Genomic DNA, 27,759 nt, shown 5'->3' with positions numbered 1-27,759 from the left:
ATACTACCAAGAAACAGCCATGGAGACAGTATGGTACTGGCACAAAGACAGAAACATAGATCAATGGAACAAAATAGAAAGCCCAAGAGATAAATCCACACACCTATGGAAACCTTATCTTTGACAAAGGAGGCAAGAATATACAATGGAGAAAAGACAATCTTTTTAACAAGTGGTGCTGGGAAAATTGGTCAACCACTTGTCAAAGAATGAAACTAGAACACTTTCTAACACCATACACAAAAATAAACTCAAAATGGATTAAAGATCTAAATGTAAGACCAGAAACTATAAAATTCCTAGAGGAAAACATAGGCAAAACACTCTCTGACGTAAATCATAGCAGGATCCTCTATGACCCACCTCCCAGAGTAATGGAAATAAAAGCACAAATAAACAAATGGAACCTAATTAAACTTAAAAGATTTTGCACTATGAAGGAAACTATAAGCAAGGTGAAAAGACAGCCTTCAGAATGGGAGAAAATAATAGCAAATGAAGCAAGTGACAAAGAATTATTATAAAAAATATACAAGCAACTCCTGCAGCTCAATTCCAGAAAAATAAATGACCCAATCAAAAAATGGGCCAAAGAACTAAGCAGACATTTCTCCAAAGAAGACATACAGATGGCTAACAAACACATGAAAAGATGTTCAACACCACTCATTATCAGAGAAATGCAAATCAAAACCACAATGAGGTACCATCTCATGCCAGTCAGAATGGCTGCTATCCAAAAGTCTACAAGCAATAAATGCTGGAGAGAGTGTGGAGAAAAGGGAACCCTCTTACACTGTTGGTGGGAATGCAAACTAGTATAGCCACTATGGAGAACAGTGTGGAGATTCCTTAAAAAACTGGAAATAGAACTGCCATATGACCCAGTAATCCCACGCTGGGCATACACGCCGAGGAAACCAGAATTGAAAGAGACCCATGTACCCCATTGTTCATCCCAGCACTGTTTATAATAGCCAGGACATGGAAGCAACCTAGATGTCCATCGACAGACAAATGAATAAGAAAGCTGTGGTACATATACACAATGGACTATTACTCAGCTATTAAAAAGAATGCATTTGAATCAGTTTTAATGAGGTGGATGAAACTGGAGCCTATTATACAGAGTGAAGTAAGTGAGAAAGAAAAACACCAATACAGTATATTAACACATATATATGGAATTTAGAAAGATGGTGTAATGATGACCCTATATGCGAGACAGCAGAAGAGACACAAATGTAAAGAACAGTCTTTTGGACTCTGTGGGAGAAGGCGAGGGTGGGATGATTTGAGAGAATAGCATTGAAACATGAATATTATCATATGTGAAATAGATCACCAGTCCAGGTTTGATGCATGAGACAGGGTGCTCAGGGCTGGTGCACTGAGATGACCCTGAGGGACGGGATGGGGAAGGAGGGTCAGGATGGGGAACACATGTACACCCATGGCTGATTCATGTGAATGTATGGCAAAAACTACCACAATATTGTAAAGTAATTAGCCTCCAACTAAAATAAATTTTTTAAAAAGATACATGCATCCCAATGGTCACTGCAGCACTATTTATGATAGCTGGGACATGGAAGCTAAATGTCCATTAGCAGAGGAATGAATAAAGAAGATATGGTACATGTATACAACAAAATATTACTCAGCCGTAAAAAGGAATGAAATTGTGCCATTTAGACAGGTGGATGAACCTAGAGACTTATACACAGTGAAGTAAGTCAGAAAGAGAAGAACAAATACTATATAATATCGTTTATCTGTGGAATCTAGAAAAATGGTACAGATGTGCTTGCTGGAAAAACAGAAATAGAGACACAGATGTAGAGAACAAACATACGGACACCAAAGCAGGGAAGGGAGAGTGGGATGGACTGGGAGACTGGGACTGACACTTATACACTATTCACACTACGTATAAAATAGATAACTAATGAGAACTGTATAGCACAGGAAATGATACTCACTGCTCTGTGATGACCTAAATAGTAAGGAAATCTAAAAAGGAAGAGATATATGTGCAGCTGATTCACTTTGCTGTGCAGCAAAACTAACACAACGTTACCTGAAAGCAACTATCAGTTCAGTTCAGTTCAGTTCAGTCGCTCAGTCGTGTCCGACTCTTTGCAACTCCATGAATCGCAGCACACCAGGCCTCCCTGTCCATCACCAACTCCTGGAGTTCACTCAAACTCATGTCCATCGAGTCAGTGATGCCATCCAGCCATCTCATCCTCTGTCGTCCCCTTCTCCTTCTGCCCCCAATCCCTCCCAGCATCAGGGTCTTTTCCAATGAGTCAACTCTTCGCATGAGGTGGCCAAAGTATTGGAGTTTCAGCTTTAGCATCAGTCCTTCCAATGAACACCCAGGACTGATCTCCTTTAGGATGGACTGGTTGGATCTCCTTGCAGTCCAAGGGACTTAAAATTAATTTAAAAAATAAATAAAATGTTTGAAACTGCCCTGGTCATACCTTGGACTAACTGGAACAGTGGACCACTTTCTCTACACTTCTGAGCTTCTTTTGCGACCCCATGGACTAGAGTCCACCGTGCTCTTCTGTCCATGGGATTTCCCATGCAAGAATACTGGAGCGGGTAGCCATTTCCTTCTCCATGGGATCTTCCAGGACCAGGGATTGAACCCGCTTCTCCTGCATTGGCAGGTGGATTCTTTACCACTGAGCCACCAAGGAAGCCCAAACGAGTCTAAGGCACTGATTATACTGTTGAAATTCTACATTTGTGAACTGAATTCACTCAAGTATTCTTTCTTCCCCTGTTTGCAAGGAATAAACAATACTTATCATGTGTTAATGAAAAAGCTTATTCATCTGTCTGAAAACAGTGAGATCCAGGAAGCCACAGACATGCAGTATCAGTGTTCTCTGAACTACATCTACTACGGCCTCACTCAGTAACCGGAAGGCCCTCAATGCCACAGGAAGAAAGACTTAGTGGCTACTGGGTGCGCCAGACATCAAGCCAGTGGGATTTATGCATTAATACATTATTCAGAATACCTAATTCTCAAAAGATGAAAAAGACACATTTCCTGCCCTTGAGGAGTCTGCAAGGAAGGGCCTTACCCTCAACTAACTATATGAAAACAGCAAAGAAACTTAACTGACATATAAACTCGATGCTGGATGAGTAGGGAGGCGTGTGATTCATTTTGACTAAGCAGACAAGGGAGTCGTTTCACTGGATCTTGAAGGATGAGGAAACAGAAGTAAACAAGAGAAGGAGTTCTCCTGTTTAAGAAGCCTCCTTTAACAACAGGCAGAAGTAACAGCCTGTGGATGTCCACAATGGTGGGCATGTGCATGGCAGGCTTGTGGAAAGTGGATGATGTAGTTTTGGAATAGGGCATGGGAGAGGGGAGGGAGGAGACGGGGTTGTAAGGTGAGTGGGTGCTTTATCCTGCAGACCACAGGGAAACACTCACAGTGACTAGACATGGGTGCGAAACAACAAGGACTGACGGTATATACAGTACAGGGAACTATATTTGGTATCTTGTAATAACCTACAAAGGAAAAGAATTAGGAAAAAATATATACAATATCACTTATATGTGGATGCTTTCAAACTGTGGTGCTGGAGAAGACTCTTGAGAATCTCTAGGACAGCAAGGAGATCCAACCAGTCAATCCTAAAGGAAATCAACCCTGAATACCCATTGGAAAGACTGATGCTGAAGCTGAAGCTCCAATACTTTGGCCACCTGATGCAAAGAGTCAACTCATTGGAAAGACCCTGATGCTGAGAAAGGCTGAGGGCAGGAGAAGAGGGCAGTAGAGGATAAGATGGTTGGATAGCATCACCAACTCAATGGATATGAATTTGAACAAACTCTGAGAGATAATGAAGGACAGAGGAGCCTGGTGCGCTGCAGTCCATGCAGTCACAAAGAGTTGGACACGACTTAGCGACTGAAAAAAAACAAATATGTAGAATCCAGAAAAGTGGTACAGATGAACTTACTTGCAAAACAGAAATAGAGACAGAAGTAAACAACAAACTTACGGACACCAAGTAGGGTGGAATGCATTGGGAAACTGGGATTGACATGTATATATTATTGATGTGCTAAATGGCTTCAGTCATGTCTGACTCTTTATGACCCTATGGACTATAGCCCACCAGGATCCTCTGACCATGGGATTCTCCAGGCAAGAATATTGGAGTGGGTTGCCATGCCCTCCTCCAGGAGATCTTCTCCACCCAGGGATCAAACCCACATCTCTTGTGTCTCCCTCATTGGCAGGCGGGTTCTCGACCACCTGGGAAGCCCAATACTATGTATAAAATAGCCACCTCATGCGAAGAGTTGACTCATTGGAAAAGACTCTGATGCTGGGAGGGATTGGGGGCAGGAGGAGAAGGGGACGACAGAGGATGAGATGGCTGGATGGCATCACTGACTCGATGGATGTGAGTTTGTGTGAACTCTGGGAGATGGTGATGGACAGGGAGGCCTGGTGTGCTGTGATTCACGGGGTCACAAAGAGTCAGACACGACTGAGCAACTGAACTGAACTGAACTGAATGAGAACCTACTGTCCAGCAAAAGGAAGTCTACTCAATGCTCTGTGGTGACAGGAAGGAAACCTAAAGAAGAGGGGATATTTCTATACATAGAGCTGATTCACTTTGCTGTATAGCAGAAAAAAACATGAAATTGTTAATTCACTATCAGATCAGATCAGATCAGATCAGTCGCTCAGTCGTGTCCGACTCTTTGCGACCCCATGAATCGCAGCACGCCAGGTCTCCCTGTCCATCACCAACTCCCAGAGTTCACTGAGACTCATGTCCATCGAGTCAGTGATGCCATCCAGCCATCTCATCCTCTGTCGTCCCCTTCTCCTCTTGTCCCCAACCCCTCCCAGCATCAGAGTCTTTTCCAATGAGTCAACTCTTCGCATGAGGTGGCCAAAGTACTGGAGTTTCAGCTTTAGCATAATTCACTATACTTCAATTAAAAAAAAAAAAAAAAAAACGGGTGTGATGTGAGCAGAGCTCAACTTTGCAATAACTGGTGCATATTAGGATGGGCTGACACAGACTCTCATTGAAGTGAGAACTCTGCCGCTCTCGGGTCACAGTTCCCCCATTCTTCTCCCAAATTCAGCCTCATCTTCTCCCATAAGGTGAGACGCAGAACCCAACAATGCTAAGGACACGGGAGATGGAAAAAGTCATCCAGACCACAGACTCTTGCTCGCTGCAATAGCAAGCCCTCCTTGGAGATTAAAAAGGCAGTGACCTCCTTCTTACCTGGAGTCGTCCAATTGCCACTAGGCAATATTTACTGCCTTGTCCCACATCGGCATCTTCTTCAGGTATAGTCATTCCTGAAATGAAAGATGCCAGAGTCAGCAGCATGTCCAGGGCGACTTGAAAAGAGGTACAGGTGTCCATGATTTTACTTACATGATCAAAAATGTAGGTCCACTGTGGACCCTGCAGGGTCTAGGAAGTCAGTCAATGAATTAACCAGTCCTTTGCTCATTTCCTGCTCAGCTCTCTGCCTGATGTCTTTTGATAATTTGTTTTTCTAATATATATATATTTTTTGGTGTGGACCATTTTAAAGTCTTTATTGAATCTGTTGCACTATTGCTTCTATTTTATGTTTTGGCCCTGAGGCACACAGGATCTTTCATGAAGGATCTTTTTTAGTTGAGGCATTCGAACTGCTCGTTGCGGCCTGTCGGATCTTAGCTCCCTGACCAGGGATCGAACCTGCACCTCCTGCACTGGAAGGTGAAGTCTTAACCACTGAACCACCAGAGAAGTCCCTCTTTTGATAATTTCATGGTACATTATCATCTGCATCTATGGAAGATGCTGAAGAACTGAAGGAAGATGAAACAAATTATTCATGTATAAATTTGCAAAACTTGGCTAAAACACTTGGTTATAAGGGGTAAGAAGTATATACGGACACTTCAAATTATGGAGTGGGTTGCCAATTTTTTCTTCAGGGGATCTTCCTGACCCAGTAATCAAACCTGCGTCTCTTGGATCTCCTGCATTGGCAGGCGGATTCTTCACCACTGAGCCAAGCTCCATCTCAGCCTGCATTAAAACTGAGGTCCAAAAGGGAATGATATAGTCCATCGCATGCTGTGAGGCTTGAATGCGAGGATGGTGTGGAACCTCCCTCAGCCCAAGACCCAAATGTCAGCTTCTTTTTCACTTCCCTGACTTTACTCCTCAATTGCTGGTAGCAGGTATATTTGTGGGCTTCCCCAGTGGCTCAGTGGTAAAGAATCCACCTGCCAGTTCAGGAGATGCAGGAGACACAGGTCCGATCCCCTGGGTTGGGAAGATGCCCTGGAGGAGAGCATGGCAACCCACTCCAGTATTCTTGCTTGGGAAATCCCATGGACAGAGGAGCCTGGTGGGCCACAGTCCACGGGGTCGCAAAGATTTGGACATGAATTAGGCGACTGAGCACGCATGCACAGTGTATTGGTGGACAAAGAGAACAGTGGGTTCAGATACACCTTTGCCACACAAGGATGAGGGTGCTATGCTACAGTCCAGAACAGGAAGCAGAGGAGACAGTGAGTGGTGGGAAGAACCCTTGAATCCAGTCAGGATGAAAAAATCATGTTTTTCTGTTCTACCCTGTAGAAGGAGGGATTCTGCAGGGCGAGGCTGTTACTGGCTGATCCCTGAGACTATCTGCCTAGAGACACCACAGTTCATTTGCTGATTCATTCTTCACCCCACCAGTGTTGAGTGAGAGCTTTTGTATATTTTTAAAAGTAGTCACAAATGCTCTTTATGTACCTTCTATCAAGACTTGAAGTTAGATTTCCTTGAGACTACTTTGATCAATGAAATAAGTGGAAGTGATGCTCTTTGGCTTCTAGACAATGAGCCCCAGACATTGTGGAGCAGAGGCAGGTCATCCATATTGCACCCTGTCTCCATCCCTAGCCCACAGAATCTGAGTATAATAAAATGGTGGTGGTTTTATCAACAAAATGCATGAGTGTGTGCTAAGTCACTTCAGTCGTGTCCAACTCTTTGCGACCCCATGAACTATAGGCCACCAGACTCCTCTGTCCATGGGATTCTCCAGGCAAGAATACTGGAGTGGGTCATCATGCCCTCCTTTCAGAGCATCTCCCTAATCCAGAGATCGAAAGCTCTTACATCTCTTTCAGTAGCAGGCAGGTTCTTTACCACTAGTGCCACCTGGGAAGCCCTGTTTTATCATCAAAATAAAATGTCTCAATTAGAAGCTGCATCAGGAATTCTCCAGTGGTCCAGTTAAGACTCTGCCTTCCAATGCAGGGAGCTTGAGTTCAGTCTCTGGCCAAGAAACCAAGATCCCACATGCTATGTGGTGCGGTCGATAAATAAATAAATGTAATTATTTTAAAAATTAAAAAAAAAAGAAGGTGCATCAGCCTAGACGTGCAGAGGAGAAGACTTAATGGGAGCCAAAGATACAAGTCCTTTAAGTGTATAAAAACTACATCATATATATATATAATATATATTATATTATAAAGTGTATAAAGAGTACATTATGCTAAATGCTGGGCTGGACAAGCTGAAATCAAGATTTCTGGGAGAAATATCAATAACCTCAGATATGCAGATGACACCACCCTTATGGCAGAAAGTGAAGAGGAATTAAATAACTTCTTGATAAAAGTGAAACAGGAAAGTGAAAAAGCTGACTTAAAACTTAACATTCAAAAATCAAAGATCATGGCATCCGGTCCCATCTCTTCGTGGCAAATAGATGGGGAAACTATGAAAACAGTGACAGACTTTATTTTCTTGGGTGCCAAAATCACTCCAGTTGGTGACCAGAGCCATGAAATGAGAAGATGCTTGCTCCTTGGAAGAAAAACTATGACCGACCTAGACAGCATCTAGACCAACCTAGAAAGTAGAGACATTACTTTGCTGACAAAGGTCCATCTAGTCAAAGCTATGGTTTTTCCAGTAGTCATGTAGGGATGTGATAGTTGGACTATAAAGAAAGCTGAGTGCTGAAGAATTCATGCTTTTGAACTGTTGTATCGGAGAAGACTCTTAATCCCTTGGACTGCAAGGAGATCAAACTAGTCAATCCTAAAGGAAATCAGTCCTGAATATTCATTGGAAGGACTGATGCTGAAGCTGAAGCTCCAATACTTGGGCCACCTGATGGGAAGAACTGACTCATTGGAAAAGATTCTGATGCTGGGAAAGATTGAAGGCAGGAGGAGAAGGGGATGACAGAGGATGAGATGGTTGGATGGCATCACCAATTAGATGGACATGAGTTTGAGCAAGTTCCGGGAGTTGGTGATGGACAGGGTAGCCTGGAGTGCTACAGTCCATGGGGTCACAAAGAGCTGGACATGACTGAGTGACTGAACTGAAGTGTATAAATAGCCTCCTTTGTAAGAATGCATTTTAATACACCAGCTAAAATTATGTTACCATAATTTGGCTTTGCAGAAATGAAGTGGAAAGTTGCAACTTATTAAATAAATAGTTTTGGTCTTAATGTAGGCAGGTAATCTTTAGTTGTGAGTGACAGCCAAGTAAGTGTTTGTGAAATATCCAGAAAATTCTTCAGTAAACCCAAACTTCCTTAAAGAAATTGATTTATGTGCCTGTCTCAAGGTTCTCCTCAGGATGCTGGGCTCAGTTTTGCCATGGAAGGGCTGGCACCTAAAACACTGGGGCTGAATATCTGCATAGGTGGCTCTGACACAACCCCACGAGTAGCCGTAGGGACCCCAGTGCCAAGGAAGCTGTGATCATCACTGCTCAGACTACCAGGATCTGGAGGAGGCTGTGGGTGACCACAGGAAGGCAGGGGTGGGCTCTGGCAGCAGCTGACGGAAAGGATTCAGGATCAAGCTCTCACATGCTTTCCTGACCAAAAGCCTCTGACAGGGAAATGATGTGTAATCTCCAGATTATCATCCAGATATCTGGATGTTCTCTATTTTCCAAACGTTTGGGTAATATTCTCAAGTAATAGATGATTTTTTAAAATGGTTTTGACGGTTAGTACTCATCAATAAAAAGACAAATATAGCCCCAATTGACAAAAGGGCAAAGGATGTGAACATTACTCCAAAGGAAGTATACAAATGGTTAGTAAGCATATGGAAAGATACTCAACATCGTTAGTCATAAGGGAAATGCAAGTCACTACCATAATGAGAGTACTTCATATCCCTTAGGATGGGCTACAATTTTTTTAAAATGCAATAACAAGTGCTGGTGGAGATGTGGAGAAACGAACCGTCAAATATTGCTGGTGGGAATGTAAAATGGTGCAGTCGGTTTGGAAAACAATCTGGCAGTTTCTCAAAGGGCTAAACGTTGAGCTACCATACACCCCAGAAATTCCACTCCTAGGTGTGCACCCGAAAGAAATGAAAACATATGTCCACTAACATATGTCCATGTGTACATAGATGTTCACAGCAACAACAGCCCCAAAGTGGAAACAACCATGATATCTGTTAAGGGATGAATGGATAAACAAAATGTGGCAGATCCAGATACTAGTATATTATTGGGCAATAAAAAAGAAAATACTGACACCTGTTACAATATGGATAAATCTTGACAATATCATGCTAAGTGAAAGAAATCCATCACAGAAAGTCACATATTACATGAGTCTATTTATGTGAAACGTCCAGAACAGGCAATTCCATAAGATCAAACAAGTAGATTAGTGGTTGTCTAGGATTTGGGGGGAAACAGGAGTAACTGCTAACTGCTAATAGGTGTGCAATTTCTTTCTGGGATAACGAATATATTTTAAAACTAACTGCAATGATATAGTTGTAAAACTATGTGAATACACTCCAAACCACTGAATGGTACACTTTAATTTGTACACTTTGTGATACATGAATTATATTTCAGTGCAGCTGGTATATAAACAATATTTTGAAAAAAAGGGGGGGTAGAAATAAGGGGAGTAAAAAGCCACCTACCAAAAGAATATAAAAAAATGATGTCTTGGTATATTTCTGGCCAGTCTTTCTGAAGCAAATTTAGAAGACTATATGATACCATTTTTTATTTTGGCCACACCATGCAGCATCTTAGCTCCCTGACAAGGGACAGAATCCATGTCCCCTGCAGTGGACACACAGAATCTAAACCACTGGATCTCAGGAAAGACCCTAGAAAACTATAGATAAATAAAAGATAAATATTAAAATTAACCTTGATTACAGTAAAATCCTTATGTCCTTTACTGTGTGTATATGTGTATAATAAAATATCTTTTTTTCCTTATATATTGTTTTATAACCTGCTTTGGAAACTTTCAGCTTATTGAGAAATATTTATGTGTTTTCATCTTTCCTCTGTATGGATGTGCTGTGATTTCTGTAACTCCATCTCTCTAATACTAGTGCATTTTATTTTCCCCCAGTTTTTCACATGCGCAAGAAATACAATCCCATGCACAAGGCTACACAAAATCTTAGAGCATATCAATGAGTTCTTTAGCATATAAATCCTTGGAATGAAACTGCCATCTCAGAGAGTATACATGGTATTTTATTATTAGTTATATTTGCTTTTCTTTGAACATATATTTGTTTTCCATTTGGTCTTTTATGGACAGCCTGTACACAATTTTGCCATACAAAAGTTCTGTTTGTGGGTTTTTTCCTCATTTATTTAAAAAATTTTGTGATGTATTAAGAATACAGGTGGGTCTCTCACAGACTTAGAGAATGAGCTTATGGTGGCTGGGGCAGGGGGAAGGATGGGGGAAGAGACAGGGAGTTTGGAATGGACATGTGCACACTGCCATATTTAAAATGGATAACCAACAAGAACTACTGTGTACAGCACAGGGAACTCTGCTCAGCATTCTATGGCAGGCTGGATGGGAGGGGAGCCTGGGGGAGAGTGGATACATGTACATGTATGGCTGAGTCCCTCTGCAGTCCACCTGAAACTATCACAACACTGTTAACTGGCTATACTCAATACAAATAGTTTTTTTTTTAAGAATATATGTGGGTCTCATTTAAGTTATTTTTTTATGTTTTTCTTCCCTTTAAAGTGTTTTCTTCATTTATTTCTACAGTATTATTAAAGTATAGATCATCAAAACTGTCCGTTTTTACTCTGGTTTTTGCCTTTGGGGGTCATTCTTTGAAAAGTACAAGCTCTATCCCAAGATCATGTAAAATATTCACTCATATGTTCATATAGCACTTTATAGTTTCACATTTACCTTTAATAAATCTGAAATTTTTGATATGCTGTATCTCATGGTTTTGCAAATGATCAGTCAGTTGTCCTCAAACTGTGCACTATTTTTTCCTTTTGAAAATGCTTCCCTCATCAAATACCACATTTCTAAAGATACTTAGGTCTGTTTTAGGTCTTTTATGTTTGTTCAATAATTGGATTTAGAAAGTTCATTGATCACATCTTAATTAGGCTTTAAAAGATATTTTCACATATAGTAAGGCGACTACTCCCAAGTACTGTTAATGACAATTTTACTAGCTACTTTTATATTTAGTGGACAATACAAATTTCAGAATTAACTTTCTTTTAAAAGAAATTCCACTGGGACAGTTATTAAAATTATATTAAATATGTAGATTGGTTTATAAAAAACCGAAATCTTCGTAATACTAAGCCTTTATATCAAAGAATACATGACTCTCCACTTAGGTATATTCATACATAATTCACACATTAGTTACATTCATATCCCTCAATATTATTTTGTAGTTTAAGAAACATTTTGCATTTCATGTTAAGGTTACTAACATGCATTTTAAAGTGTTGCTATTTTTTTTAATTAATTAATTTTTTAATTGGAGGCTAATTACTTTACACTATTGTAGTGGTTTTTGCCATCAGTTCAGTTCAGTCGCTCAGTCGTGTCCGACCCTTTGCGACCCCATGAATTGCAGCACATCAGGCCTCCCTGTCCATCACCATCTCCTGGAGTTCACTCAAACTCATGTCCATCAACTCAGTGATGCCATCCAGTCATCTTATCCTCTGTCATCCCCTTCTCCTGCCCCCAATCCCTCCCAGCATCAGAGTCTTTTCCAATGAGTCAACTCTTCGCATGAGGTGGCCAAAGTACTGGAGTTTCAGCTTTAGCATCATTCCTCCCAAAGAACACCCAGGACTGATCTCCTTTAGAATGGACCGGTTGGATCTCCTTGCAGTCCAAGGGACTCTCAAGAGTCTTCTCCAACACCACAGTTCAAAAGCATCAATTCTTCGGTGCTCAGCTTTCTTCATAGTCCAACTCTCACATCCATACATGACCACTGGAAAAACCATAGCCTTGACTAGACGGACCTTTGTAGGCAATGTAATGTCTCTGCTTTTCAATATGCTATGTAGGTTGGTCATAACTTTTCTTCCAAGAAGTAAGCATCTTTTAATTTCATAGCTGCAATCACCATCTGCAGTGATTTTGGAGCCCAATTGACATGAATCACACATGGGTGTACATGTGTCCCCCATACTGAACCTCCCCCCCACCTCCCTCCCAATCCCATCCCTCAGGGTCATCCCAGTGCACGGGCCCTGAGAGCCCTGTCTCATGCATCGAACCTGGACTGGCGATCTATTTCACATATGGTAATATACATGTTTCAATGCTGTTCTCTCAAATCATCCCACCCTCGCCTTCTCCCACAGAGTCCAAAAGTCTGTGCTTTATCTCTGTGTCTCTTTTGCTGTCTCGCATATAGGGTCATCATTACACCATCTTTTGAAATTCCATATATATGTGTTAATATACTATATTGGTGTTTTTCTTTCTCACTTACTTCACTCTGTATAAATAGGCTCCAGTTTCATCCACCTCATTAAAACTGATTCAAATGCATTCTTTTTAATAGCTGAGTAATAGTCCATTGTGTATATGTACCACAGCTTTCTTATTCATTCATCTGTCGATGGACATCTAGGTTGCTTCCATGTCCTGGCTATTATAAACAGTGCTGGGATGAACATTGGGGTACATGGGTCTCTTTCAATTCTGGTTTCCTCGGTGTGTATGCCCAGCAGTGGGATTGCTGGGTCATATGGCAGTTCTATTTCCAGTTTTTTAAGGAATCTCCACACTGTTCTCCATAGTGGCTATACTAGTTTGCATTCCCACCAACAGTGTAAGAGGGTTCCCTTTTCTCCACACCCTCTCCAGCATTTATTGTTTGTAGACTTTTGGATAGCAGCCATTCTGACTGGCGTGAGATGGTACCTCATTGTGGTTTTGATTTGCATTTCTCTGATAATGAGTGGTGTTGAACATCTTTTCATGTATTTGTTAGCCATCTGTATATCTTCTTTGGAGAAATGTCTGCTTAGTTCTTTGGCTCATTTTTTGATTGGGTCATTTATTTTTCTGGAATTGAGCTGCATGAGCTGCTTGTATATTTTTGAGATTAATTCTGTCAGTTGCTTCATTTGCCTTCATTTTCTCCCATTCTGAAGGCTGTCTTTTCACCTTGCTTACAGTTTTCTTCATTGTGCAAAAGCTTTTAAGTTTAATTAGGTTCCATTTGTTTATTTGTGCTTTTATTTCCATTACTCTGGGAGGTGGGTCATAGAGGATCCTGCTGTGATTTATGTCAGAGAGCTTTTCGCCTATGTTTTCCTCTAGGAGTTTTATGGTTTCTGGTCTTACATTTAGATCTTTAATCGATTTGAGTTTATTTTTGTGTATGGTGTTAGAAAGTGTTCTAGTTTCATTCTTTGACAAGTGGTTGACCAGTTTTCCCAGCACCATTTGTTAAATTCAGTTCAGTTCAGCTCAGTCACTCAGTCGTGTCCGACTCTTTATGACCCCATGAACTGCAGCACACCAGGCCTCCCTGTCCATCACCAACTCCCAAAATTTACTCAAACTCATGTCCATCAAGTCGGTGATGCCATCCAGCCATCTCATCCTCTGTCATCCCCTTCTTCTCCTGCCTTCAATCTTTCCCAGCATCAGGGTCTTTTCAAATGAGTCAGCTCTTTGCATCAGGTGGCCAAAGTATTGGAGTTTCAGCTTCAACATCAGTCCTTCCAATGAACACCCAGGACTGATCTCCTTTAGGATGGACTGGTTGGATCTCCTTGCAGTCCAAGGGACTCTCAAGAGTCTTCTCCAACACCACAGTTCAAAAGCATCAATTCTTCGACACTCAGCTTTCTTTATAGTCCAACTCACATCCATACATGACTACTGGAAAAACCATAGCTTTGACTAGACGGATCTTTGTTGGCAAAGTAATGTCTCTGCTTTTTAATACGCTGTCTAGGTTGGTCACAACTTTGCTTCCAAGTAGTAAGCGTCTTTTAATTTCATGGCTGCAGTCAGCATCTGCAGTGATTTTGGAGCCCCCAAAAATAAAGTCAGCCATTGTTTCCACTGTTTCCCCATTTATTTGCCATGAAGTGAGGGGACCAGATGCCATGATCTTAGTTTTCTGAATGTTGAGCTTTAAGCCAACTTTTTCACTCTCCTCTTTCACTTTCATCAAAAGGCTCTTTAAGTCTTCTTCATGTTCTGCCATAAGGTTGGTATCATCTTGTTAAAGAGATTCTCTTTTCTCCACTGTATAGGTGTCCATAGGTGTGTGGATTTATATCTGGGCTTTCTATTTTGTTCCATTGATCTATATTTCTGTCTTTGTGCCAGTACCATACTGTCTTGATGACTGTTTCTTTGTAGTATAGTCTGAAGTCAGGCAGGTTGATTCCTCCAATTCCATTCTTCTTTCTCAAGATTGCTTTGGCTACTCTAGGTGTTTTGTATTTCCATACAAATTGTGAAATTATTTGTTCTAGTTCTGTGAAAAATACCGTTGGTAGCTTGATAGGGATTGCATTGAATCTATAGATTGCTTTGGGTAGTATATTCATTTTCACTATATTGTCTTCTGATCCATGCTGCTGCTGCTGCTATGTCGCTCAGTCGTATCCGACTCTGTGCGACCCCATGGACTGCAGCCTACCAGGCTTCTCTGTCCATGGGATCCTCCAGGCAAGAACACTGGAGTGGGTCGCCATTTCCTTCTCCAATGCATGAAAGTGGAAAGTGAAAGCGAAGTCGCTCAGTCGTGTCTGACTCTTAGTGACTCCATGGACTGCAGCCTACCAGGCTCCTCCATCCATGGGATTTTCTGGGCAACAGTACTGGAGTGGGGTGCCATTGCCTTCGCCCTCCGATCCATGAACATGATATATTTCTCTATCTATTGTGTCATCTTTGATTTCTTTCATCAGTGTTTTATAGTTTTTTATATATAAATGTTGCTATTTTTATAGATGGGTATTCTTTTCACATTTTATTTTCCAACGTGTTACTGATTTTTTTAGTATTTTATAAATGGCTTTGTACCCAATTCTCTCAAATATTTTCAGTAGATTTGATTTTATGTTTTAGGTAATCATATTATCTGCTGCTGCTGCTGCTAAGTTGCTTCAGTCGTGTCCGACTCTGTGCGACCCCATAGACGGCAGCCCACCAGGCTCCCCCGTCCCTGGGATTCTCCAGGCAAGAACACTGGAGTGGGTTGCCATTTCCTTCTCCAATGAGTGAAAGTGAAAAGTGAAAGTGAAGTCGCTCAGTCGTGTCTGACTCTTAGCAACCCCAGGGACTGTAGCCTATCAGGCTCCTCCGTCCATGGGATTTTCCAGGCAAGAGTACTGGAGTGGGGTGCCATTGCCTTCTCCGCATATTATCTGCAAGTAATGTTAATTCTATAATTTTCTTTCTTTTCTCCCTTTCAAGTAATTATGCTTTATTCCTTTTCTTATTTTAGTTCCTGGAGTAAAAATTCCAACACAAATGCTGATTAATAGAGGCAGTAGCGAGCATTCCTTTTATATTCTTCATTTTGATAAAAACCCTTCTAATATTTCACCAGTCTGTAAGATATTGATTGTTGGTTTCAGATATTTGTATTGTTTGAACTAAGAAAACATATTTCTATTATTGATTTATAAACATTTATTTAACAACATTAATAGATAAAATCAATTCACTCCCCTCCATTAATTAATTATATTAACAGATCTCTTAATATTAAACCATTCAAGTAGTCTTGTAATTAATAAATATATAATTTGATTTGCTAGTGTTGTATTTAGCACCTGTATGTTCATAAATGAAATTGGGTTCATTGTTTTCCTTTTTGAAGTGCCCTTGTCAGGTTTTGTATTAAAGTTTTGGGAACTTTAAGAAATAAAGCCAAACACTTGCTGTCTTCCTATGCTTTGTAAGTGTTTAAATAATTTACTCATAAAATCTTGAGGCCTGGCACCATTGGGAGAGCTGTTCTTTGTTCTTGAAAAAATAGCTTTTTCAAGTTATTGCTTAGTTTTGATTTCCTCTCATTAAAAAAAAAAAAAAGAACTTTCTTTGATTCAATTTTCCCAGAAATTAACTTTCTTCCCAAAGATTTTAACATGTATAAATTTAAATTATGCACACTATGTTTATAAGGTTTTAAACTTTCTTTGATAAATCTCTTTACCATTAACATGCATTTATTTTCTTTTTTTAAAAAATAAGGATTAGACTTATTAGAAGTTTTCTCTTTTACCAGTCTTTATTTATTTACTCATCTCACATACTAGCAAAGCAATGCTCAAAATTTTCCAAGCCAGGCTTCAACGGTATGTGAACCATGAACTTCCAGATGTTCAAGCTGGATTTAGAAAAGGCAGAAGAACCAGAGATCAAATTGCCAACATCCGTTGGATCATCGAAAAAGCAAGAGAGTTCAAGAAAAACATCTACTTCTGCTTTATTGACTATGCCAAAGTCTTTGACTGTGTGGACCACAACAAACTATGGAAAATTCTTAAAGAAGTGGGAATATAAGACCACCTAGTCTGCCTCCTGGGAAATCTGTATACAGGTCAAGAAGCAACAGTTATAGCTGAACAAGGAACAGCAGACTAGTTCAGAATCAGGAAAGGAGTACATTAAGGCTGTATATGGTCACCCTGCTTATTTAACTTATATGCAGAGTACATGAGAAATGTACTTTCTCATATCATGAGAAATGCTAAACTGGATGAAGCATAAGCTAGAATCAAGATTGCTGGGAGAAATATCAATAACCTCAGATATGCAGATTACATCACCCTTATGGCAGAAAGCGAAAAAGAACTAAAGAGCCTTTTGATGAAAGTGAAAGAGGAGAGTGAAAAAGTTGGCTTAAAACTCAACATTCAGAAAACTAAGATCATGGCATCTGGTCCCATCACTTCATGGCAAATAGATGGGGAAACAATGGAAACAATGAAAGACTACTTTTTTGAGCTCCAAAATCACTGCAGATGGTGATTGCAGCCATGAAATTTAAAAGACGCTTGCTCCTTGGAAGCAAAGTTATGATCAACCTAGACAGCATATTAAAAAGCAGAGACATTACTTTGCCAACAAAGGTCCGTCTTTGACCATAGTCAAAACTATGGTTTTTCCAGTGGTCATGTATGGATGTGAGAGTTGGACTATAAAGAAAGCTGAGTGTCGAAGAATTGATGCTTTTGAACTGTGGTGTTGGAGAAGACTCTTGAGAGTCCCTTGGACTGCAAGGAGATCCAACCGGTCCATCCTAAAGGAGATCAGTCCTGGGTGTTCATTGGAAGGACTGATGTTGAAGCTGAAACTCCAATACTTTGGCCACCTGATGCAAAGAGCTGACTCATTTGAAAAGACCCTGATGCTGGGAAAGATTGAAGGCAGGAGGAGAAGGGGATGACAGAGGATGAGATGGTTGGATGGCATCACCGACTCAATGCAGATGAGTTTGAGTAAACTCTGGGAGTTGGTGATGGACAGGGAGGCCTGGCGTGCTTCAGTCCATGGGGTGCAAAGAGTCAGAGATGAGTGAGCAACTGAACTGAACAGAACTGATTTATTTACAGTTGAAGTATAATTACTTTACAATGTTGTGTTAGTTTCTGCTGTACAACAGCATGCATCGGCCATACACGTACACATATATCCCTTCCCTCCTGAGCCTCCTTCCCATCTTCTCCATCCCATCCCACTCCCTACAGGTTTTCTTTTACCAGTCTTGATGAATAACTATTATCAACAGGATAATAATTTTATTTTCTAATTTAATCTTTTTTATTTATATTTGTTCATTAATTCTATCCTTTTGGTTTGCTCATGTTATTTTGTTATCCTATGTTTGTAAGTTAAATAAATTCTATTTTCATAAGTTAAATTCCTAATTCATAAGGCAAATCCTAGTTTTCCCACATTTAATAAGAAAAGCACTTCAAACCACAGCTTTCCTATAAGCACTGTTTTGGTCACATCCAGGAAGTCTTGATATGGAATGGGGCCTTAGTTGTTAATTACAAAATAGTCTGTAATGAGAGTTTAATTTTGATTTCCACTTTTCAAAGATAGGTTTCTTTGCACAAAGGTAGTAGCTGGTTTACCCTTTCATAAGGACACAAGTTGTACTGGATTAGGGGCCCACACAACATCAGTATGATCTCATCTTAACTTAATTACATCTGCAAGGGCTCTACTGCCAAATAAGGTCACATTCTGAAATACTGGGCTTCAACCCATGAATTCTGTAGGGAACTCATTCCAACCCATAACACCTCTGTGAATGTTCTATGTGTTCATTTTTTAACATATAGGTTAGCCATGACATGTGAACTGAGACACCTCCTTTCTGTACCCAAGACAAGCATCACTAATAAATAATGGCATATTTCCCCCCCTCCAGTTATTTTATCCATTCATTCATTCATTTATTTGGGTGCATCAGGTCTTAGTCACATGTGGGATCTTTTGATGTGATGCACAGCCTCTCTAGATGTGGCAAGTGGGCTCCAGAGCATGTAGCTCAGTACTTGCTGTGTGTGGGCTTAGTTGCTCTGAGGCATGTGGGATCTTAGTTCCCTGACCAGGGATCAAACCCTTGTCCTCTGATTTGCAAGGTGGATTTTCTACCACTGGGCCACCAGGGACGTCCCTCCCACCAGTTACTGAAGCAGACACAAAACAGTTCATCAAAGCAGGCCATAAAATAAAACCTGTTTGCTGCTTCTGTTTTCTTAGTTTTGTGTTTTATTATAAACTTGCACAAATTCTTTCCATAGCAATGACTAAATAACAGTGTTAAATAGGGGTATTAGTAAACCTAGGTTCCTTCTGGGTAGGTTCTGCAGGGTGCATGAGCAGGAGACGAAAGAGAAACTCAGTCACCAAACACTCACCGGGGCCCCTCTATGTTCTAAGCCCTGTGCTCAGTAGCTTAAATAATACAGCAATGCATATGATCTGGTCCTGTCATAAGCAGCAGAGACAAACAGATGTAAAATATCTATAACAAGAAGTACCATGTGACACACCTCTTGGCTGGGAAGTTGTTGGCAGAATACTCCTGAAGGCTTTATAGACAAGGGTTCATCAGAGTTGGGTGTGTTTCTGTGTCTAGTGGGACTAGCATTGGCCAGAGAAAGATGTCTCTGGGGATGTGTCAGGAGAAGGAGGTGTCTTAACAAGTCTAGCACAGTTCCTTTACAGCATCACAGTTCTGAGTCCCATGCAGTCAAGGCCGAGGCACCTCTCATGTAAGAAAAAAGCCTACAAAAGCCACCTCCTCCGTGAACAAATTTATATTTATCAGTCTCAGCAAACCAGAACAAGGTCTCTACCAGCGCTAACAGATCTCAAAGGTCATTCACTACAGTCTGGGCACTTCGCTTTCAGGAAAGGCTGTCAGCCCCACTCACAGTCTATTTCATTCCTTCTGTCCATGGTACCGACAAGTTACTATTGGTCTAGACCCGTAGTCCTCAATCTTTTTGGCAATGGGGCTCAGTTTTGTGGAAGACAATTTTTTCATGGAAGGCAGTAGGGACAGTTTCCGGATGATTCAAGCCCACTGCATTTATTGTGCACTTTATGTCTACTAGTATTACATCAGCTACACCCCAGATCATCAAGCATTAGATTCCAGAGGTTAGGGACCCCTGGTCTATATCATGAAGGATGGCGTGGCATGCGTGCTCAGTTATGTCCAACTGTTTGTGATCCCATGGACTGTGGCCTGCCAGGCTCCTCTGTCCATGGGATTTCCCAGGCAAGAATACTGGAGTGGGTTGTCATTTCTTCCTCCAAGGATCTTCCCAACCCAGGGACTGAACCTGCATCTCCTGTGTTTGCAGGCGGATTCTTCACCACTATGCCACCTGAGACATCAATCAGCTCCACCTCAGATTATCACGCTTTAGATCCCAGAGGTTGGAGACCCCTGGTTTAGACGATAAAGGATGAGAACCAGAAATCTGTGATTGGATAGCACAGTATAAAAAGAGACACCTGGAAAGAATGAAGTTATTTACCACCAGGTGAATTTGAAGACAGGGAATCCTTACGGAGCATAAAAAGGAACAAACAACAACCCACACACAAAAAAACAATAGCCACAAGGGAGACAGCAGAGAGCTGAAAACCCTTGAGGGCACCTTTGAATTATCCTTTCAATTCCCATCCAGCTCTAGACTTTTGTCAAGCCAACTCTGAATTATTAGGGGAAAAGACAAGAGCATGTTCTGGGCCCCTTATGTAAGCAGATGAGAAATTCTGTGCGATGAAAGATAATGCAAACAAAACGAGAAGAGAAACAACAGCCTGGAAGAAAAGATTTGCAACATACAGTAGACAAAGGTATAATATGCATAATATTATAAAGACATCCTACAAGTAATGGCAACCCACTGCAGTACGCTTGCCTGCAGAATCCCAAGGACAGGGGAGTCTGGAGGACTACAGCCCATGGGGTCACAGACAGTAGGCTATCTGGACAAGTAAATAAGGAAAGCACAGATCACTCCACAGGAAAATGTGCATATATACCATGGACAAGCAACTCACAGTAAAGTACAGATAGTCGATATATCCAGAAAAGATGCTCAATTTCACTAATGAAGACAATCTAATTTAAAATATATCATCTCCCCTCACCCCCCCCCCCAAATACTTATCAGATTGGCAAAACTTGAGAGGGGAAAAATGGACCCATTTGCAATCTGCCTTGTAAGGTAATTTGATAACATCTATTAAAATATACTTGCATCATCCCATTCCACTTCTGAGACCATCCTGCAGAAACACAAGTGCTCATGGGAAAAGAATCATGTGCAAGGACATCCACTATGGTACTCTTTGCAAGAGCCCCAAACTGAAAACAATCTTCAAAAAATTTTTTTTGATTTATTTTTAATTTTTGGCCATACCTTTCAGTATGTAGGATCTTAGTTCCCTGACTAGGGACTGAAGCTGTGCCCCTTGCATTAGAAGGTGGTCTCAACAATTGGACTGCCAAAGAAGTCCCTGAAAACCATCTTAAAGTTCCAATTTGGGGAGCAGCTGATGGAATACTATACAGTCATTTAAAAGAATTAAGTAGGTGAAAGTGAAGTTGCTCAGTCGTGTCCAACTCTGTGCTACCCCATGGACTGTAGCCTACCAGGCTCCTCAGTCCATGGGATTTTCCAGGCAAGAACACTGAAGTGGGTTGCCACTTCCTTCTCCAGGGGATCTTCCTGACCCAGGGATCGAACCTGGGTCTTCAGCATTGTAGGCAGATGCTTTACCGTCTGAGCTACCAGGGATTGCACCGTTTAAGTACTAACCTGGAAACATTTATGATACCCATGAAAAATTAAAAATGTCTAGAATAGAACCAGGGTGGAAAGGGAGACTTTTTACTTCATAATACACTAAAATTTTTTTAAATGGGTTTTCAGTGGACTTCCCTGGCAGTCCAGTGGTTCAGTTCAGTTCAGTTCAGTCGCTCAGTCATGTCCAACTCTTTGCAACTCCATGAACTGCAGCATGCCAGGCCTCCCTGTCCATCACCATCTCCCGGAGTTCACTCAAACTCACATCCATCGAGTCGGTGATGCTATCCAGCCATCTCATCCTCTGTCGTCCCCTTTTCCTCCTGCCCCCAATCCCTCCCAGCATCAGAGTCTTTTCCAATGAGTCAAGTCTTCGCATGAGGTGGCCAAAGTACTGGAGTTTCAGCTTTAGTATCATTCCTTCCAAAGAACACCCAGGGCTGATCTCCTTCAGAATGGACTGGTTGGATCTCCTTGCAGTCCAAGGGACTCTCAAGAGTCTTCTCCAACACCACAGTTCAAAAGCATCAATTCTTCGGCGCTCAGCCTTCTTCACAGTCCAACTCTCACATCCATACATGACCACTGGAAAAACCATAGCCTTGACTAGACGGACCTTTGTTGGCAAAGTAATGTCTCTGCTTTTGAATATGCTATCTAGGTTGGTCATAACTTTCCTTCCAAGGAGTAAGTGTCTTTTAATTTCATGGCTGCAGTCACCATCTGCAGTGATTTTGGAGCCCAGAAAAATAAAGTCTGACACTGTTTCCACTGTTTCTCCATTTATTTGCCACGAAGTGATGGGACCAGATGCCATGATCTTCGTTTTCGGAATGTTGAGCTTTAAGTCAACTTTTTCACTCTCCTCTTTCACTTTCATCAAGACGCTTTTTAGTTCCTCTTCACTTTTTGACATAAGGGTGGTGTCATCTGCATATCTGAGGTTATTGATATTTCTCCTGGCAATCTTGATTCCAGCTTGTGCTTCTTCCAGCCCAGCACTTCTCATGATGTACTCTGCATATAAGTTAAATAAGCAGGGTGACAGTGTACAGCCTTGACATACTCCTTTTCCTATTTGGAACCAGTCTGTTGTTCCATGTCCAGTTCTAACTGTTGCTTCCTGACCTGCATATAGGTTTCTCAAGAGGCAGGTCAGGTGGTCTGGTAACAGCATGAAAAGGCAAAATGATTGGATACTGAAAGGGGAACTCCCCAGGTCAGTAGGTGCCCAATATGCTACTGGAAATCAGTGGAGAAATAACTCCAGAAAGAATGAAGGGATGGAGCCAAAGTAAAAACAATACCCAGTTGTGGATGTGACTGGTGATAGAAGCAAGGTCCGATGCTATAAAGAGCAATATTGCATAGGAACCTGGAATGTTATGTCCATGAATCAAGGCAAATTAGAAGTGGTCAAACAAGAGATGCCAAGAGTGAACGTCGACATTCTAGGAATCAGCGAACTAAAATGGACTGGAATAGGTGAATTTAATTCAGATGACCATTATATCTACTACTGTGGGCAGGAATCCCTTAGAAGAAATGAAGTAGCCAACATGGTCAATAAATAGTCCAAAATGTAGTACTTGGATGCAATCTCAAAAATGACAGAATGATCTCTGTTCGTTTCCAAGGCAAACCATTAAATATCACAGGAATCCAAGTCTATGCCCCAACCAGTAACGCTGAAGAAGCTGAAGTTGAACGGTTCTATGAAGACCTACAAGACCTTTTAGAACTAACACCCCAAAAAGATGTCCTTTTGATTATAGTCCAGTGGTTAAGACTTTGATTTCCAATTCAGAGGGTGTGGATTCGATTCCCTGGTTGGAAAACTAAGATCCCACGTGCCTCATGGCCAAAAAACCAAAACATAAAAACAAAAGCAATATTGTAACAAATTCAATAAAGACTTTAAAAAAGGTCTGCATCAAAAAAATCTGTTAAAAAATGGGTTTTAGGTGAACTTTATTTTTTAAGATTTTATAGACTTCTAAATTTAATAAGATGGGCTGTTTTATAGTAATGATAATAAAAAATGATTAAGGAAAAAGGCTGGCCTGTGATGTTTGTATTTAAAAAGGTGGGCTTCACACACCTGGGGAATTTTCCCAGTTCACACCTCATTCTCCAACCATGTCAGAAACATGAGCATATTGTACTTAAATCCAGCCTTTAGAATCCTGCTCCTGATTACCAAACTGAAGGAAAATGCACATGATGATGCTGGACATTTAATTGTCAAATGTTTGGCAGAGATGCAACATTTCTTTCCAAATTAACTGCCATTGAATCATGAAAATTAACACGCCATCTTCTTGTGCCTAAAGGGAAGGCTGTAAATGAGTATTTCTTGTATAAACTTGAACTCAGAAGATAGAGCTTCATTTCCAGAAAGGCGTCATCTATAAACAAAGGGCTAAGGGCCTGTAACAATAAAGCCACACTGGGGTCCAGCAGGATGTCAGGAAAAAAGGAATTAGGGGGCACAAGGGCTGCCCTTTCCAGGCCTGAGTCTCACCAGGGGTATAGAGAGGAATGGGCCATGAGGCTCCCCTAGGTTTCCTGCCCACCTCAAGACTCTTGAGTCCATGCTATCTCCCCCTGACAGAAGAGGGATGTCATTGGAGAGCAGTGGACTGTTTTCCAAAGGAAGCTCAGATGACTGACCCTCTCATTCTCTTGGTGGCTTAGCTGTGGCTCTTCCCTGCTATCTTTAGCTTTCAGTTATAGAAAGTTCAGGCTCAGATGGTAAAGAATCTGCCTGGCAAAGTAGGAGACTCAGGTTCAATCCCTGGGTCGGGAAGATCCCCTGGAGAAGGGCAGGGCAACCCACCACAGTATTCTTGCCTGGAGAATCCCCGCAAACAGAGTTGCCTGGTGGGCTACAGTCCATGGGGTCACACAGAGTCAGACATGACTGAAGGGACTTAGCATGCAGGCACATACAAAGTTCAGAAATAAATGACATGCTTCACTGATTGACTTTTCCCCCATTTCTAGCTCCTAGAAGCTATAAATCCTCGCTGGTGCAGAACAGGTATCTAAAAGGTAGGGCTGTGTCCAACAGCCCACCTGTCACCCATCCCTGCTCTGGGGCCACACTGTCTCTCCAGCTTCTGGTCACAATACTTTTGTCTTGGGCAGGCTGGGCACTGGCTAGCACCAAGAGTTCTGCCATGATGCTAACTCACCACTCATTGTAGCCAGTCCCCCAGTAGCACTCACATCCTGATTCTGCTGTCATTTCTCACCACCATCAGTGTCTTGCTGCTTTCTGCTCCACATTCCTCTCAATGAAGACCAGCCTCCACCTGGCCTTGCTCGAAGTAACTAGCTCCCAAATAACCTTCTACATGGTCCTTGGGAATTTCATCCTTTGTAGTCGAAGACTGGCATCCTTGGCTGTCTGCATCTCATGGGCTCTGCGATCTGGGTGCTTCCATCTCCCTGACTGTGACCCCCTCCCCAGGAGAGGATGTTCCTTTCTCCAACAGCCCCCAGTCACGGACACTGGACCCCTCCAGACACCACCTTCACACAACCCTCCTGTTGCGTGCACGCTCAGTTGCTTCAGTCATGTCCAACTCTTTGCAACCCTATGGACTATAGCCTGCCAGGCTCCTCTGTCCATGGCATTCTCTAGGCAAGAATACTGGAGTGAGTTGCCATGCCTGCCTTCAGGGGATCTTTCCAACCCAGGGATCGAACCAGCATCTCTTGCACTCCTGCACAGGTGGATTCTTCCTGAACCACTGGGTAAGCCTGACCCTCCTTTTACAGGTGCTCAAAAGTCTCTTCTTCTAGCACATACTCCAACCATCTTCCCTCCTTAGCCCCACCTCTCCCTATGCTATTGCTACTTTTCATTTTGCCAAAGCACAGCCTTGACCATATTTCAAGCTCCTTTTCTAAAAAACCTCAAAGGCTCCCCACCAGTCACCAATTTCAGGGCCAGTGGGGTTGCAGAGTCAGACATGACTTAGCAACTGAACAACAACAACAACTGGCAGGTGGGGCTCAATATGTCCAACTCTAGTTTTTGCTATGATGCTGGTGATGGCTTCCCCGACACTAGTCAATAGACACAGAATCATCCCATTCCTGAGCTGGCCGCTTGGCATCTGAACTCTGCCTGGCTGCAGGTTTCCCCTGCAGGGTCTGGGCTGTGGTCAAGGGGAGGGGAGAAGTGCTGGGGTCAGCTGAGATGTGGAGTCTTACAGGATTTTAGATTCCCCCTCTGTGGAGAGGAGGGGCTGGCTTGGGGTAATGCTGAAGGTTCTCTTTAATTCTGACTTTCTTGGCCCGACACCAGCTCAGAGTTTGGCCATGGGATCAGTTTGACATACCTGTTGAGCACCTGTTAAGTGCCTGACAGTAAGGGATTCAGCGTGCATGCCACCAGCTCCTGCTCTCAAGGAGTTGCCAGCAGGTGGGGGAAGCAGAGAACCAGAGCATCACAATGCCAGGTGGTTAGTGTTACAACAGAGAAAAGAACAGGCTGCTTTGAGGAAGGGCGGGTGGCCAAGGCTGGATGCCAGGGCTGGCAGGGATGGTGTCAGGAGGGAATGCTTCCTGGCAGGAACCTCAGCATTTCTCAAAGTGGTTTTTAATAGGAACGGAATAATTCCAGCCATTTAAACAGATCTCAATGATTTCCTAATTGGTTTCACAAGCCCGTTTTGCCCCACATTCAATTACCTTTTCTTTGGAAACACACTCCACTAACGCCAGCTCTAAATAAACCCCGAGTCATATAAACAACACACAAGTGAAGTGTAACTGGAGACTGCTGTCTCGGATGAAGCTTAGAGTTGTTGGCCAGAAAGGCTTCTTCATGTTTAACTAACGGGTTGCATTAACCCTGTGCAAACACTCACGGAAAGTTGGGTTGTTTTTCAGTAATGCTGGGTGGAGTCTATTCTGGGACTCACATCTTCACATGAGAATTAAGACTTCTTTTTTTTTTGCATTCCACCAAACTCAGGGGGAAAAAACAGCCACTTGTTCACAGTATGGTTCCAAAGTATTCTCTGGGGAACAGTAAAAAGTTTTAGTGGAAAAAAACGATATTCTGGCCAAATACATTTGGGAAACATAGTTTAAACAAAGACAAAAAAGTTTCATCACTGTAGGCATGCTCAGGAAACATAGAATTTCGGAGTACAAGTCTCTAAGAGAGAGAAAGGTACCCTAATTATTGACCAGGGACTCCTTTCTTTATGAAGTATCTCTGAGACTGAGATCTCAGGACACACTTTAGGAAATGCTGACTTGTAGGTGTTTTGCATTTCAGGGTTCCTGGTGGTGATCTTAAAGACCTGGCTCTCCCACTTTACAAAGGAGAGCTTAGAAGTACAACAGGAGCTTTGGGGTCAAAAGAGCAACCTGAGACCATATAAGTAACTACCTGTCCCTCCCAAGTTACTGTGGAAACTCCCAGAGTCTGAGATGAGAGACGAACATCTCAATACCAGAAACCAGGGAGGATTGTTTGGGCAAGATGGGGTGAAGGGAAGTGCTGAGGAAGCTACACATGAAGGAAAAGGGAGGCTGTGGAAGGGTCCCCAGCAAGACCAAACTACAAGCTCAGAACTGCTTTGGCTTGACAGTGGCAAGAACGGGGGCAAGTCTTGAGGGAGCGACCCTTCCAGGTGCTCAGTGGTAAAGAATCTGCCTGCCAACGCAGGAGATGTGGGTTCAATCCCTGGGTCAGGAAAATCCCCTGGAGGAGGCAATGGCAACCCACTCGAGTATTCTTGCCTGGAGAATCCCATGGACAGAGGAGCCTGGCAGGCTATAGTCCAAGGGTTTGCAAAGAATCAGATACACTCAGCAACTGAGCATGCACACAGGAAGGGCTTAAGTCTGCAAACTGAAAGGGCCCATGTGGCACTGAGACGTGATATCAGATATGGAGGAAACATAGTCCAGAAGCCAGCAGAGATGAGCAAGTAAACCAGGAAGATGGAAGAATTGTCAGTAACAGAGTCCTGGACTTGACTGCAAATGGCAAGCCTGTTTCTTGAAAGACAGATGGATAATATAAAATAATGACCACATGCTGCAGTCCATGGGGTCACAAAGAGT

The 27,759-nt window shown here is 42.1% G+C and overlaps 1 protein-coding gene across 8 annotated transcripts in view; it reads right to left on the bottom strand.

The window, feature by feature from the left end:
* The window catches only part of ARNT2 (aryl hydrocarbon receptor nuclear translocator 2), a 193,105-nt gene that overhangs the window by 49,148 nt on the left and 116,198 nt on the right, over positions 1–27,759 (bottom strand). For all 8 annotated transcript variants that reach the window (XM_027521390.1, XM_027521387.1, XM_027521383.1 and 5 more), the window contains exon 9: positions 5,299–5,375. In XM_027521390.1, coding sequence (XP_027377191.1) covers positions 5,299–5,375 — 77 coding nt within the window. The remainder of the gene's footprint in view (positions 1–5,298; positions 5,376–27,759) is intronic.

Source organism: Bos indicus x Bos taurus, chromosome 21 (genome assembly GCF_003369695.1).
Source record: "Bos indicus x Bos taurus breed Angus x Brahman F1 hybrid chromosome 21, Bos_hybrid_MaternalHap_v2.0, whole genome shotgun sequence".
NCBI classification, from domain to species: Eukaryota; Metazoa; Chordata; class Mammalia; order Artiodactyla; family Bovidae; genus Bos; species Bos indicus x Bos taurus.
This window is presented reverse-complemented; position numbering and strand designations above follow the sequence as displayed.